Source organism: Tetrao urogallus (assembly GCF_951394365.1).
Source record: "Tetrao urogallus genome assembly, chromosome: 6".
In the NCBI taxonomy this organism is placed as follows: domain Eukaryota; kingdom Metazoa; phylum Chordata; class Aves; order Galliformes; family Phasianidae; genus Tetrao; species Tetrao urogallus.
In genome coordinates, this window is record NC_136819.1 from 30,353,982 (window position 1) to 30,369,878 (window position 15,897).

The 15,897-nt window shown below is 35.2% G+C and overlaps 2 protein-coding genes across 2 annotated transcripts in view; one reads left to right on the plus strand and one right to left on the minus strand.

Moving 5' to 3' along the window:
- The window catches only part of AVEN (apoptosis and caspase activation inhibitor), a gene marked incomplete at both ends in the record, with an annotated part of 86,100 nt that extends 83,169 nt beyond the window's left edge, over positions 1 to 2,931 (plus strand). The window contains 3 exons of the mRNA XM_079536853.1: positions 236 to 331; positions 982 to 1,327; positions 2,813 to 2,931. Coding sequence (XP_079392979.1) covers positions 236 to 331; positions 982 to 1,327; positions 2,813 to 2,931 — 561 coding nt within the window. The remainder of the gene's footprint in view (positions 1 to 235; positions 332 to 981; positions 1,328 to 2,812) is intronic.
- A 1,215-nt stretch (positions 2,932 to 4,146) lies between these two features.
- Positions 4,147 to 15,897, minus strand: part of RYR3 (ryanodine receptor 3) — a gene marked incomplete at both ends in the record, with an annotated part of 184,305 nt that continues 172,554 nt past the window's right edge. The window contains 10 exons of the mRNA XM_079537855.1: positions 4,147 to 4,242; positions 4,896 to 4,947; positions 6,637 to 6,737; positions 6,848 to 6,912; positions 7,900 to 8,056; positions 9,890 to 10,024; positions 11,138 to 11,284; positions 12,292 to 12,352; positions 13,106 to 13,233; positions 13,789 to 13,831. Of these exons, the coding sequence (XP_079393981.1) occupies positions 4,147 to 4,242; positions 4,896 to 4,947; positions 6,637 to 6,737; positions 6,848 to 6,912; positions 7,900 to 8,056; positions 9,890 to 10,024; positions 11,138 to 11,284; positions 12,292 to 12,352; positions 13,106 to 13,233; positions 13,789 to 13,831 (985 nt within the window). The remainder of the gene's footprint in view (positions 4,243 to 4,895; positions 4,948 to 6,636; positions 6,738 to 6,847; positions 6,913 to 7,899; positions 8,057 to 9,889; positions 10,025 to 11,137; positions 11,285 to 12,291; positions 12,353 to 13,105; positions 13,234 to 13,788; positions 13,832 to 15,897) is intronic.

Here is a 15,897-nt window from a genome sequence, read left to right on the forward strand (position 1 = left end):
AATGATTTGCTTTGTAGGTGTTTAGCCAGATTTAGCCAAAATGCTTTGTACATGTGCACTTCTAGAGCTAGGAATTCCTGCTATTATTGTCAATATCTTTTAGATACTGTATATTTGTAAATTGGTCTTCGCATTCTTACAGTGTGTGGAGCAAAGGAATGTAATATGCTGAAGGCATAAACGGTTTCAACTTCTTTTTTAATGCAAGTGTGCTGTGTGTTGATTTACATTTCAGTTATCTGCACTTTCTGTTGACTGCCAGTCCTTGGCCCAGGCCCTGCAGGAGTTGCCTCTACATCTGAGGTTGAATGTAGCTGCTGAACTTGTACAGGTAACTCTGAATATTCACAATGAAGTGTAAATATTTTAACTGATATGATTGACTTTAAACCTAGTTTTCAAATGTAACGTGAATGCATTTTACAAGTAAATATATTTTTGAGACTGTCACGTGAAGTAGGAGACCCCTGTATCAGCCCTTTTTATGCTCTATTGATGGCTTTAAGCAGAATACTTCATGTGCATTGCATTGGACTTCAAGCCAGGTATATATGAGTGACATGAATTATTCTAATCTTTTTTGTATTTGCTTGTCTTTTTAGCAGCTATTAAAAACTTGCAACAAAATTTTGAAAGTGCTTCCACATTCTTTCCATTAGATAATTATTTTGTTTGATTTACTCTTCTAATGAATATAAACATATATGCTTGTTCTATGAATTAGACTTACTGTGCACGTAAACAGCTACAACTGTCAGTCAAACAAGTGAAGAAAACATGTTCTGGTTAAAGAAAGGTAAGGAAAGAAGTGTTTCTTCAGGCTGTGAAAACAGACAATATTAATATAAGAGAAAAAGAACTGATAAGAAGTTAAAAAGCAAAAGCAGAAGAAAGATCCATCTGCTCAAGCAGAGGAAAATGAAGATTTTTAATATTCTGTCTAATAATTAGAAACTCTGAAGTCCTCTCTTGTATTCTTAGGCATCTACACCCATAGAGCTACCACAGATGAAATCTAAAGTTGTTGAAGACAGCAAAAGGAGGGAGCTGTTTCGACAGTCTTTGTCTCAAAGGGAAACGGTGTTGGTCTCCCGATCTGTTGGTGATTCTGCTGCTTCATCGGAGCCTGGAACTAAAAGTGATCCTGGGACAAGTGCAGCAGAACCATTTCACAGAGCCCGTCTGCTAGGAAAGCAAGAGACTGACCATTTGGATGAAGAACTGGATCGTCTCCTAAATCTGGATGCTCCCATTGATTCTGTGTCAGGTGCATTATCCTACAACATATCAACAGAGAAAGATCTGAAAATGGAAAGTAAGGAAAATGGTAAGATTTTGCTTTCTCCCAGTGCCTTTATTTTTTTTTTCTCAGTGTTGTTTTTAAACTCCTAACTTGCAAGTAAACAGTTCTGCTATCAGTATCTCTGTCATAGGGCACTTCATTTAGCTGGGGCTGTGCTCTGACCCTCTCACCTGAAGTTTCACTACTGTCATGATGTTCATTTTAAGCATTAATTTTGTAGAACAGCAGTGGTCTTACGAATCAGCCAAATGTGATTTTTATTTTGTTTTTAAGTACTGTTACAGAATTTTAGTTAGTGGAAGATCAAAATAGTTTTTATGTAATGTTATCAGCCCTTAGTTCTCTCTGATAATCTAATGAAGACCTGATAGCTATTTCTGATTACATTACAAATGTTATTTTCAAACTTTGCTAGCAGTGATAATACAAAATGAACTTTTTAATAGACACAATACAAACACAAATTTTCCTATAGCAGAAGTTCAGTGGGCCACTGGAATCTGTACTACTGTTAGCTCTGAAGGAGAGCAGTTGTACTTCTCCTTATTCTACAATGATGTTAAAGAACTTTAGCATCTCTGATTTTTATGTATGATTGTTTTGTTTTGATAAAAATTAAGTCCAAACAGAGAGATAGCTGATGACATAAATATCACCATGTGCAATGCAGTAAGCCTTGTCTCTGAAGAGAATCTTTCATTCTGCTGGTATATCCAAAGCACAGTGTAAATCCCTTAAGAAAACAGTGCCATCAGAATGTGGAATTACAGTCATCATGCTAATTGCACTGTGATCCGCTGTTGCGGTCTCCTGCTGCTCTCCTATATTAAAGAAAATTCTGTTTATGTCAGGATTCAGCCTGGAGAAGAGAAGGCTGCGGGGTGACCTCATTGCAGCCTATCAATACCTGAAGGGAACCTACACCCAGGAGGGGAGTAAACTCTTCATAAGGGCTGACAATAGCAGGACTAGGGGAAATGGATCCAAGTTGAAGGAGGGAAGATTTAGGTTGGATGTTAGGGGGAAGTTCTTTACGAGGAGAGTGGTTAGGCCCTGGAACGGGCTGCCCAGGGAGGTTGTGGATGCCCCGTCCTTGGACGTGTTCAAGGCCAGGTTGGACGGGGTCCTGGGCAACCTGATCTAAATGTGTATGTTTGGTGGCCCTGCTAGGCAGGGGGGTTGGAACTACATGATCCTTGAGGTCCCTTCCAACCCGGGTGATTCTGTGATTCTGTGATTCTGTGATTGTGAATAGATTGCAATAGGGGTTTGCTTACTTAGAAGCAGGTCCTGCCTCCCCTTGAATCTGGTGGAAGCTGCATTTCTATGGTTGAGCTTATCAAACTGCGTTTTTAATTGTTGCTACTGTTTTTGAAATGTTATTCTTTGAGAGATTGTATTTCAATAAAATACAATCAGTCATGCATTAAAAAAGCAAACCGATGAAGGAAAAAGACAGTACAGAATTTTTTCCATGTTTTCAAAAGCCTGTTCCTTTTGCTTTTCTAGATCCTCCAAGAGCAGATGTGCCAGAACAGAGAAGTACAGCACCACAGCAAGAGCAGAAAACATCCAAAATTGTTACTGAGGAAGAGCTTGAAGATTGGCTGGACAGCATGATTTCCTGAAACCAATTTTCCGTATGTGAATAAGTGAATATAGCTAAAATCAAGTAGAAAGTGGAACCCTCCTTTAGCTGTTCTTTATTTCATTTATTTGTTTCACTTGCCTGCAAATAAAACCAGGCACCTGAAATTCTGTGCCACCAAAATTTGATTAGGTATGATTGATTAAGTAATGTCTAAGACTGTGTAACAGTCTTAGAGAGGCCTAACATTTGTGGTTAAGTTGGGATTTTATTTTTTTTTTTGCTTAAAATGTAGGCTGCAGCAAACTGCCAGAGTTGTCGTTCCAGCTTGTACTTGCTACATGCAGTCCTTAAAATAAAGCAATGAATGCACAACAAATACATGTTTTTAATCAGCTTCAGCACGCCACATATCTGTATTGCAAAAAAATCAGAAAGAAATCACAAAGGTAGTATTTGGTTTATAATATTTTATTGCAGTGGGCACTTTCTATGAGAAGAAAAATAAATGCATAAACCTTGCAGCTTCTATTTGCAGGTGACAGTAGAGCATTGTTTTATTTTGGCCTGTGATTTAAACTGTATTCATTTTGATACAGGGTGTGTTTTGTAACAGCAGCATCTAATAAGCTGTTATTGAAGGTTGCATACAAACTTTGAGTGCAATTTCATACAGAAAGACAGAAGCAATACAGTCAATGGATCTGTTCACCTAGAACACTAACACTAAATAAAAAGTTTGCATAGCTATGTCTACGGAGGTTTTAAGGCACTTAATGATTCAAAGTCAACAAAGTGTTTGAAAATGTTTCCTTTTATCTGCTTAAAGCTTTTCAAGCTGTCTTAATATACTGACTAGCAAATATTGTGGGGCAAAAATGGGACAGCACTTCAAGTACTTTTTCTGAGGCATGGCCTCTGATGTTCAAGTTCTTAAACATCAAACGTTGTACAGGTAAGACATCTTGTAGCCCTTTCGCTCTTACCGAACACTAGGTTAAATGATGTAGTTAAAAAGTTATAATATCAGAGCATGTTTAAATTGGAAGGTTCGATTTGATATTGGCATAGATTTTTCTTTTCAAATTACAATTCCAGCAGAAGACCAGTTTTGTATGTGGAACGTATAAAAAGCCTATGAAATTGTTTCAAATTTTATGTATGTCTTTAAGTTTAAAGACATTTAAAGCAAATACAGGCTGAGAATTTACATCGTGAAAAGGAAAGAAGTTTATATACTGGATCTTTTGTTATATTAGCCAAGTTGATCCTCATACTGTTTCCGGAAGCAGTCTCCTGCTGGAAAGAAATCCCAGCATCTTTCTTGGTACATCTTCCACACAAATGACTCCTGAAAATGATAAAGAACACTTATTTTAAGATTTATATTTAACATTTATTTTTAACATTTATTTTAACTCCTTACAGCCAGTGCTCTAAATTGTAACAGTAAGCAGTTACTGTGCTTAATTAAAAAAGTCAAAAAAGTGCAGGTAAGTGAAAACTAATCAGTCCAATTCTATTAGTGTAAACCTCTATAATCTGCATTGCAAAATGTGTTTTAGTTTCCTTGGAAAACACTGAATTATAAGGTACTTTCACAGTATTGGTGCAACATCTTATTTTAAAAAAGGAAAATAAATAAGATTTAATTATATCTTATTTCCATTTAGGACCTAATAACACTGAACTTACATATGTTCATATACTGTCCGTATATACATATAAATATATGTATATATATATATATACATATATATATATGGGTATAGACTATAAATACAGTAATGTAACTACTGAAGGCTGTCTTCTCCAGGCACAGTACAGTAGTGCTGGATAGTGCACCTGTCCTTTTTTTTCTTGCTCAAAAATCTCAGGAGTGGATATTTGTCTCCACTGGTGGTACATCAGTTCCACCTGGTGGTACGTCAAGCTACAAAGCTGGAGAAGGAAGATGCAGCTTTTCAAGACAAATATTTAGCTTTTTTTTTTTTTCCGACTCACCTGGCCAGTATGCTCAGTCTCATCCTTGTTTATGAGGTACATTAAGAAGAACCTGAAACAAGTGCATGGAACAGGTATTAATGCAGGAAGTATAATCTCTCCCCTAACCTTTCCTAGAGTGGGATTTGATGTTTATGGTGGCAACCAGCAAAGAAATGACGTTCCTAGGCTTCTAGGATGTTTTAAAGAAGAAAATGCAATCCTTGGAGACTTCTGTGAAATTGCTAACAGCTGTAGGATCTGTAGAAGTGAAAAAATGTATTTCAGTAGTTTTTTCATTTCAGTGCTGATCAGTAGTAACACCTGACTTGGGCCTACATATATAGCTCTTTTATGCTCAAATTCTGTCATGTTGGAAGAAGTTCTTACAGAATTTATGCAAGAAGTATGATAGGTTATGAACTTGTAGATGGTAGATGGCTTGGAAATCTTGGTGCAACCAAGTAGAACCTATCTTATCTTAGGTACCACTTGTGCTCAAATGTACAAAATTGAAGTAATTGGAAAGGCTGTAGAGTACTAACACTTGGTCTGTTTTATGTGACAGTGCTCTTAGATAGCTGGTTTTTGATGTAATGCATTGGGAGTTAAACTTAATATGTTTTCATTTTAAAAAAGGAAAATATACTAACTTCTGAAACCTTTTTTTTCTAATTAAAAAGCAACCTGCATAGAAAGATTATTCTCCATATGTTCTAATATTAAGAAAATGACAGTTTTTAATTTACAGTGAATGACAGGATCCCACATGCCAATCAAGTGATGCAATGTAGTAAGAGAAGCTTGGAGGCTGTAGATTGGTAAAACTATGGATACAGAAGAAAACCTGACTAACGTAAGTAATGTGTATTGATTCTACAGAGTCAGTTACTGTGTAAAGAATAATGCAACATATATACTAAGAGGCACTGTTGTTTTTTTGTTTTTTTTTTTTTTAAGCTCAGATACAGTGTTGTATTCCAAAGCCAGCCTTTAAAAGAAGGACCAACCAGTTCGGCCTCCTTGGTCCAAGATGGTCATGTAGTTATCATTTTTGTCAGGGTGACTAATGCCACCAAATTCCCTTTTCAGTAACCCTCTTTGATCTGCTCTACACTCACTAATGAAAGTATGAAACCACTGTCTTAGAAGTCTTGGCTATAGACTGAATGTATACTAGTGCCAATTGTTTAGTGGTTTCAGAAAACTGCTGGCAAGAAACTACAGGATCAGATTTGTACATGATTTTTTGTAGCTTATTTTCCAGAAATGCATTTTTTCATGATTATTTTGAACATAACTCATAGAAATCAAACCAAACCAAAGACCTTCCTTCCGCTACCATAAGCTCTTGTAGATGCACTCAGAGGCACTGGAGGCAATGACAAGTAACATTTTTAGATCAGCAGTAACTTTCAGTGGTTTTAGTCTAGAAGACAGTTGTGACTTTCTTGGGATTTGGTCATACTGATAAAACAAAGAACTTACTAGCTAGTAAACTGTTGTTCCTAATCCTTTCCTATATGTGGCTTTCATTACAGAGGATTAAAGGAGATAAAAGGGGCTGATGTGCCTTCAGGCATTGTTCCACTAAGCTAGCTCATGTAGAGCAAGCACTTTAAAGATAACCAACAGCTCAAAGTGTATTAGGGAAAACCAGAAAGGAATGGAAATATTCCTCTGTCTTAGGACACACAACTCCTAAATTACTTTTGAGCTGAAAAATCTCATTATAATAATTCTAATAGTAAAATATACTTACAGGTAGTTTGCCAAGTTGTGTTCCTGCAGAGTATGTGTTTCAAAGCCATGTGGGGTTGTGTCAAAATAGTCGTTGCCAATTCCACAAATAAAGCATTTGGTCTGGAAACACAATTTGTGTTTACAAATCAATTACAACTCAAAGATTCAATTATAACTGTAAAAATCTAGATTAATAAGACAAATGAAAAACTGTAATGTTCTTCTCATACCTCCATATCTTCTCTCACTTGTTCTTGCTGGTCTCTTAATTCACCAAAAGCATCAATAATAAGACCTATTTCAAATGGATAGGTTGCAACAGTTAAGTACTTAGCAATACTTCTCTTTCAAGTAGTGCAAAAAAAGTAGCTTTGTTAGACATCCTCCTTTCTATTTGAAGTTTGGCATGCTTCTGTACAGGTTGAATAATTTGATTTCAAATGTATCAATTTGCAGCCATCTTGTATTCATTTATACTGGACCCAGCAGTGAGAATTTCTCTTACTTCCTCTTAAGGAAAAGCTTCCTTTTGTTGAGTAAAGAAGAATTGGCTTCCACAAGACAGTCACCACCCTCCAAACAGTTTGTGATGCTGCTTCACGTTTCAAGCATTATTCTTTCATTTCCAGTGCATTAAGAATAAAGTTAGGTCATTTGAGGTACTGCAACATTTGTAATATCTAAAAAAATACAGACCATTTATATTTTTTCTTTGCCACTAGACTGCCTGAAAAATGTTTGTTTTACATTTTTTCCTTCCAACCGTAGGACAGTTTATACATTTAGTGTTCAACACTGACAGTCAATCAGTATATGTTTCCTTCTCTGCAAGCCACAATTGCAAACAAATTAGAACTGAAAATCATCCTCTAAAGAAATGAGAAAATGGGTGTGTGGTCATGGTGCCCTGTCAGAGAAAAAACCCAAGGCGAATGACTAGCTCCAAACTAATGCAGTGAAAAGAGTCTACAGTAATGCTCTCCAAGTTTAAATGGTATTCTTAGCAGGAAGAGCAGTCCTCCACAAACGGTGTCATTGCTTGTCATAAATGCTATAATCAAGGTAAGTTATGTTTCTAGTACTTTGCGTAATATTTGGTAGAATGCATTATTTGTAAATTAAGTTTATAATTATAACTTTCAGAATTAGTGACTTTATAAGCTCAGAAGTAAGCCTTTGAAGCAATACCGCATAATTACGTCAAACATAAATGTTATTTAAATGCACTCAGAATTTACGTACACTAAATTCTAACTATTTCTGCTAACATAAGTGAAAGTACCTTGAATAATGGCCAGTAGGATAACAATGACAAAGAAGAAAAACGTGATGTCAAAGACAATTCGATAAATTTCATAAGGGTCTCCAGCAGGATCCTCAATTTCATCCCCAATGCCACCACCAGATCTTACACCCACATACATGTGGAATAGGTAACACTAAAAAAAAAAGTGAGAAATTTTATTTATCATGAATTATTTTGCCCTACTAAAAGTTACAGAAACAGAAGATGTAATATCATTCCTCATGTATCGCATGCTGAACCAAAAATCTCTTAACATCTTAACTAGTGTGTCTACATCCTCAAGTAAACTTACAAAGAGGTAGGAGTCAGCATCAAGTATATTACCCTCTTGTCATTCCCTATGTCTTACAGATTAAGATGTCTTTCTTTTCTTTGGTACTGTTCAACAATATTATACCCATTACTATTAATTCCTAAGGCTCAAATTTGCTCTGAGAGAGTGGAGGACTTCTCTTAAAGTCTTGTAATGGAATTCAGGAAACACTGTTATAAAATGTTGTTATATTATTCACAGCAGGTAGATCTGTCTGTGCTTAAGTGGTTTTTGGATAATTTCGTTTTGCACTACTGGATGTCAGTTTCAGTATATTTTACATTATTTAGGATCTCAGAAACAGGCTCTGTTATGTTTGAAGTGAAAGAAATCACTTTATAGAAATGTTGCTGTGTGCTTTATTTTCTAAACATAGAAGCCTTCATGGGATGATCTTTAAAAATGTGGATATTTAAACCACGTAAACATTTTAGAATCTATCCATCTATGTAATGCTTCTGTATGAATCAGCTACAGAATTTTGTAAACCACCTTAAGAAGTAGAATATGAGTGAGAAACAATGAGAATTTCTGAGACTAACTAGGGTTCTGAAGTCACATTAGACAGCAGCTGTAGTGCTAAATAATTATCATGAAGTGAGACATCTGGTCTTTCACAGGCAAACACAAACAAAACTATACATCCTCTGTTAGAATGCAGCTTTACTTTTGACATGACACCTTTGCTATTTTAATCACAGTTAAATCAATTTCAGATTATGTTTTTTACCTCACTTGGCGAAGTGGTTTGAAATGTGACAAAGTTTAATGATTCCTATTAGTAGTACATCCATTTTATGACCAGAACATTATATTCAATCCACAGAGGGATCATTTCAAACAATATCACTAAGTTTTCGTACTTCGTATCATTTGTACGTGTGACTTACAGTGACTGTTTGATTGAAAGTTCCAGAATAGGGAAAATCATTAGTTGAAATCTATTGCAAACCTCTATTCTGAGGTATCTCTCACTATTTTTGCACTTAAAGCAGGCAGCGAGTATTCCATGAAGGAAATGAGGTGTCCACAAACTCAGTAGGTTCAGTTTCCTGAAATTGTGCCACATTTCTTTACAAAAAGATCTGTAGAATAGCTTTTCTTATGAAAGAAAATTGTTGTTGGTTTCTGTTGCAATCAGGTGGAAATCATAAGGGAAATTATTAATGATAGATTATCACTCCCTTTAATACTTCCTTTTGTACTCCCCCTTGACTTCTTCATGACTAAATTACCAGCTGTAAGCAGGCTGACACAGGAGTAGTGTTAACATATTTCATGTAAGAAGAGCTTACAAAACTTTGGATCAAACTGTTCTTTACGTATGCTGCAGGAACACAGCTGCTTTTTGTAGATCTGACCAGTTTGTCACAAAATTTGTTCCATGTGCTTTAAGCATATGCTGTCTCTACATGAGTTTAGACCACTGGTGAGTGAAGAGGGAATTTTAAGACAGTAAACATTTTCAAAATAACTATATAGCAAGAAGAAGAGATAGATGGCTTTAACAATGAAAACATCCTTTCGTGTGATATTGGACTAGATGATCTTTTGAGATGCTTTTTCAATCCCCGATGTTCTGTGATTTCATCTTAATTATCCATGTAAGAATTCAGAATGAGATTTGAAGCATGCTAGTGATGTTTTACTTACCGTCATCATGTCATCGCATTTCATATCCGGTTCATCTTCATCTTCACTTTTATTGTAGAATTTGCGGAAGAAGTTGAATGCCACAACAGTGTAAAGATACACTACTACAGCCAGGAGTCCTACAGTAAGCACCAGCTGTATAGGGAGACAGGACATGAACGTACGTTTCAATTTCATTCTGTTATAACTGATGAACTAGCTCAGTTTATTGCCTTAAATATGGAAAAGGTATCATATGGTGTGTTTCCCAAGAAGAGAACGAAAGAGAACAGTAATGACAGCTTTGAAATATATCCCCATTACTTGGATCTGTATACAGGTTAAGTGGCCCTGTAAACTGCTTGCATGCAAAATGATATGGAAAATGGTCTCACAGAGTATAAAAGTTAAACTAAGGAGGATGCTTTTATGACTCTTCAAAATGTTACATTCCTTTATGTGTTTTTACATGCCTAACAGACTGTAAGAATAGACTTAAAATATATGCTGTATTTGAGAACAAATGAAATGTGTTTGTTTGAAATGGAATTTTTTGGAAGTTTTGTTAGGTTTAGGTTTCTCAACATTATTAAATGTTGAGATGCTTTTTTTTTTTTTAATGCTGATCTCAACATTTAATAATGTTTAATAATTTAATAAGGTTGAGATCAGCATTAAAAAAAAAAAAAAGCATTAATGTAAAGGTTGCTTTTGTTGGTTTGTAATCTTATACAGTACAAAGATCAAAGAGTGACTCCCCATGGAAGTTTCCACAGTTAGTTTCTGAAGTGCATTTTAACATGATTTTTTCAGGAGATAATGACATATAAATAGATTCCACAAGGCAGAATGTCTGTACCTCTAAGAACATTCTTACTAGCTAAGTATTGAAATCTCAGTTGTTCTCAGATCATTATTACCTCTGTAGCTAAGGAGAGATTGTGAATTCCTGTCAGTTATCACCAACCTATTCATCATCGAGCGTACAGAAGGAGCTGGTTATGTCATAATTCATATATTCTTCTGAAATGATGCATATTTTTATTGTGTACAAAACACTTTTCATTATCAGCACTCACTGATCATAGATTGTTATATTTTTATAGGAATAATCACGTACTAAATGTGCTGCAGAGGACTTGAAGAAATCGTCTTTAATCTATTCATGATCAAAATGAATTGTGTTGTAATATTTCCTAGGTACCCCAGGACTTTTTTTAATATTGTTACAAAATGCATTAATTTCAAACCTCTGTATGTAAAACCAACCTGTTTGCCATTGTGAGTTACGGAGGACAAAATGGTTCGCAATGTCTTGAAACCCATAGCGATGTCCAGCAGATGAGCAGCAAAGAAGAAGTTGTTGTAGTGTCCAAGGATAGACATAGTTGTGTACCAAGCCAAATACAAAAATGACTGCAGAGAGAGTGAAATTTGAAATGAAAAATTAGTACAATGATCTGATTTTAATGTAGTACAAATTATGTAATGCAATCTGAATGTAGTATGTCTAGGACATTTGTTCAGAAAGGCTCTGTTTCTTACCAACTTGATTAATTTAAAGTTGTGTTCATTTAAAATTGCTTATGCTAATGAGACCTCTCTATATTACATATTTAAATACTGTGTTTTCAGCATATGTGTTATGAGCACTGAAATCCCCTACCTTAAAACTGGTTTGGTTAGGGAGCTTGTTACACAGCACTTAAAGTTTTAAGACCGATTCTGAAGGAGGCAAAATGCATTATATTATTTTTAAGGCATTTCACTATTTTTAAGTCTCAAGATGCCCAGAAGACATATGGTCCACAGTACAGCTTATTTTTAATGAGTAGTGAATCTGAATGCAGTTTGACATGAAAGAAAATATCTTGTTTGTAAACAGTAGTTCAGTGTACTTCTAGTGCATATTGAATTTATGCTTCAGTTTATTCTCCTTGGTTTCCTATTTGCTTGGGCATTCTCAGAAAGACGCAAAAAAGAATACTGACAAAAAAGGATATTTTAATGTAAGTTTGAGGCTTTCAGAGAAGGCATGAAAGCAGAGAATTAACCAAACATACCAAGCAAATTCAAGAATAAAAAAGGGTAAGTTTCCATGTACTGTGTTTTGATCAGAGAAAGGGCACCTTTGGTTGCTAATATGATTTATACACAATTAAATGAATGTACCTTTTAACTTCCCAAATGCTAGCATTGTGTTAAGGGTGAATAAGTATTTATTTCCCTTTGGAATCAAATAGGAAATGCTAATGCAAAGCCATTTGCTTCAAGGCAAAACAGAAAAACTATTTTAAAAATGGCTCTGTAATTCAATACTACTTGCGTAGAATATATTTGTTTAATATAAAAACAGGTAGTGGAAGACATACATTCACATTTAGAGTAAATCAAAGAATATTCTTCTAGGTTAACATACTTACATTATCAGTGAAAACAACACCAAGCTTCCAAATGTGGTACTTTGTATCAATGGAACTTAACCTAGGAAATACCAGATTTGAAATGCAGTAAGTGTCAAAATGAAGTACTAAATTCTCCAAGTAACAAGCTGTGTTAGCACTTCATATGCATGTAGTTAAAGTTGGTGATGTGTATTTGCTGTTTATTATCTGGGCTTTTTAGATGCTTCATTTTTCAGAGAGAATTCTTTAAGTCTTGGCACCCATGCAGAGTTTCTAACATCTGTAATTGGTGGAATGATTTCACTAGAATTGACGCTGGTCTATTCCAGACTTAAAAATATGTGTTAAAAGTAATGAAATATGGATCCTACCTGTTTTAAATTTAAATGGCAGGTGTTCTCTCTAGTGTAAAATGTTATATTACCAAAAGGAAAGTTAATAATTTTTTCAGTAACTACTAGAAAATAACTGCTGAGCAGAAATCCTTTTTCATGTCTTAAAGAAGCCAAAATCATCAGTGAAATGTGACTGGGCTACTTTCAATCACTTGGCTTCCTGACTTCATCAACTATAGAATAGATATCTCTGAATTTTGTCTAGATATCTGACATCTAGATACTTGTTGTCAATACTTTTTCTTTCTTTAGGTAAGCTTTTTTTGTGTGTCTTAAAACATATTTGCTGATTTTAATTCTTCACAAGAAAGACTTATCCATTTGAATTTTCCATACAGAGGAAAACATCACTACAATTTCAATATAAAATCCATTTTTATCTTTGAAATGGAAGCTGTAACAACATACAGTTTGTCCATAAAGCTCTGAAGTCATACCATGATACAAGAGAAGCTGCTTCTGCTTCGCTTTCTTCTACTGGACTAAAATCAAGGGCATTTTTGTCCAAACCCAAAAGTTCTGCTATACGCTCTGCTCCGTACAAGTCTCCATACTTGTTAATAACCTAAAAGTGCAAGGAAAGAGGCTTTTGGTCTGAGAAAGACTTTGGTAATTATTACCTTAAACAAGTAGCTGTTAGAAATTAAAAAAAATTGAAAATAAAAAATAAAAAAAGGGAAACAAAAAAAGTGAGCTTCTACAAACAACAACAAAAAAACCCCCACTCTTTTACAATTAATGTTACTTGAACAGTGAGAACTCCCAAGAGGACCACAGATAGGTAGGGAGCATATGAAAGAAAAATAGAAGCATTAAATGCCATTATCTAAAAGCTTCTGTATAATTTACCATCGTTTAAGCTGACATGTTTTTCCTTTTTTAAGCAACGAGTGGGCTTTATCTCCTAAAGATGACAATGGCTGTAAAATGGACCTAGATGGCTGATTGACAGCACAAAGTTATTGAGTGCGTTTGACTCTAGGAACTAAATCAAAACAGCATTCTTTCTCCCTCCTCCCTCCACATAAACTAGAACTACCTGTGGTAAATCTCTCAGTGAACAACAGTGACTTCACAAAACAAATTTCAGTTCTCAATTGTTTGTATATGAAAAGCTCACCTTTCGTTTTACAAATTTATCCCAGTAATTGTTAGGAAATGACCTGCATAGATAAGGCAAAGATATTTCAAGTTATCCAGCTTGTTATGGAAAAGAAAAAACAACAAAAATTCACAGTCACTGCAGATTCTGGTACAATTTCATTCATTCACGCTTTGAATTAGGAAAACAATTTCTTTTGGTATGGACAACAGCTATCAGGACAGTCTCTTTGAAATAGTAGTCATTGCATATTTTTTCTATTTTTTTTCTGTAGTTACAAATGTGATTTGCTATAAAAAAAGCTACATGCACGAAAAAAAATTAGTTAGTGGTCATCTTATTCTCAGGTGTTATATTGTTTTACAGGGTCTGAATTTTCATAACAAGACTAGGTAAAGCTATACGTTCAGCTAAGAGGTTTTTCCAGCCTCTGTTTCTGAACAGCCATATCCTTCCTGGTAATTACAAGAAAAGCATACAAAAGAGAAAGAAACGGAGCGGTAAACTGCAAGTATTTTAGGTGTCATTCTTGAAAACTCCCTGCTTTTTTTTCAGAGTAGTGAGCAACCATGATGCTTCAGTAAGCAACTGGTTTTATCTAGGAGGTCTATAACAGACACTAAGAAATACAACAGCTGTTACCTACAAGAGAAAATGCTTTATGCTATCAGTGAAGTTTCCTTATCCTACAATTTGATCATAAAAATACTGTTCTTGAACTTAATACCAGTGGAGCTGCTATTCTTAAGCACTTCTTCATTCTGACAATCTTACTATATTTTACGTAGGTTTTTCTCTCTCAATTTCCTGGATGTTGCAGGAAACAATGTTGAGTTGCAGCTGTCAGACTGATAACTGTGGAAGAGGTAGGTTTGAAGCTTTTTTGCTGCTCAACAGAATGAAGTCTAATACAGCCAAGTAAAGAAAAAAAACCCAACAAAATAACTCTTCAAGCTAAATGACAATACTGATAAAATAAAGCTAGTTTTAAGATTGCAAGACTGAGTTCCTCCAACGCTGGTCCACTGTGAGGAGTTTTGGAAAGCTTCCCAGCTACTACATGTTCAATTTTTGATTTTTCCAGACTGAATTTCTGAATGAAATTATTCCAGATGGACACTTTAGATAAATAGTTTCAGTAACTCATCTGATATACTCTGGTTCAATCCTCTATACTGTTAATTACTTCTTTCTTTGATTTCTTATGCTTGTAAGCCAAGTTTGTCTCTACTGGAGTTTGTGTGTATGTCTTTTACTGCAAAATGCAACTCTGCTGCATTTAAAAGGGTATCCTGTCTTTTAAAATACTTTTTTAACTTATAAAAAGCGCATCTCAGCATATTCATAGCAGTTTGTACCCTCCAGCAGTGGGAACCTGATGATATAGTCATCAAACCTTATGAGTTAGTTCCCATCAGAAGGAACGCTTTGTCAGCTTACGTTTAGCCTTAATCTTTCATTTAACTTAACTAGATAGCGCAGCATGCTGAGAACAGGCTGTACAGCATGTCAGTTGGAGTAAGCTGGCAACATATCATCTTATTAATTAATTTATGCTTATTTTTGCTGAGGACACGCTGGCTGGGTGTCTAGATAGCTTGCTCTCAATAGTTAAAGGTTGAAAATGAGGCAAGAGCTCTTAGTTACCCAATAGAGAAACCATAGTTTCCACCATCACTAAAATTGCATTTGCTAAATTCAAGAGCATTCTCTTAGCCCTTGAGGCCATAGTGATCTATGAAGGTATTATTTTTAGTAGCAGATTCAACATGGAAGTCAGCTCTCTGAGAGATATTATATGCTCGTGTCAGGAGTAAAAGTGCGTGTGGTTTCGGTGCTCTAAGCCAGATCTAATCTCTGTTTTCAGTCTGTGTTTAGAATTTTTCTTTTGTACTTCCTCTGATTTTTCTTCTTGTGCCTTTTCACCAGTCAGCCTGATATAGCACTTTTGAAATTACGTTTCCCTATGTTTGGGAATCCTCTGCTATCATCTTTTCAATGGGGCCTGAGCTTGTGCCACTACTGGCTTAAAGGCATAACAAGGATCAGAAGAATAATGAACTGAGAGTCTTCCACTCATTCATGTTCAGGAGCTTCATAAATCAAAGAAGATATGTAGATATTATA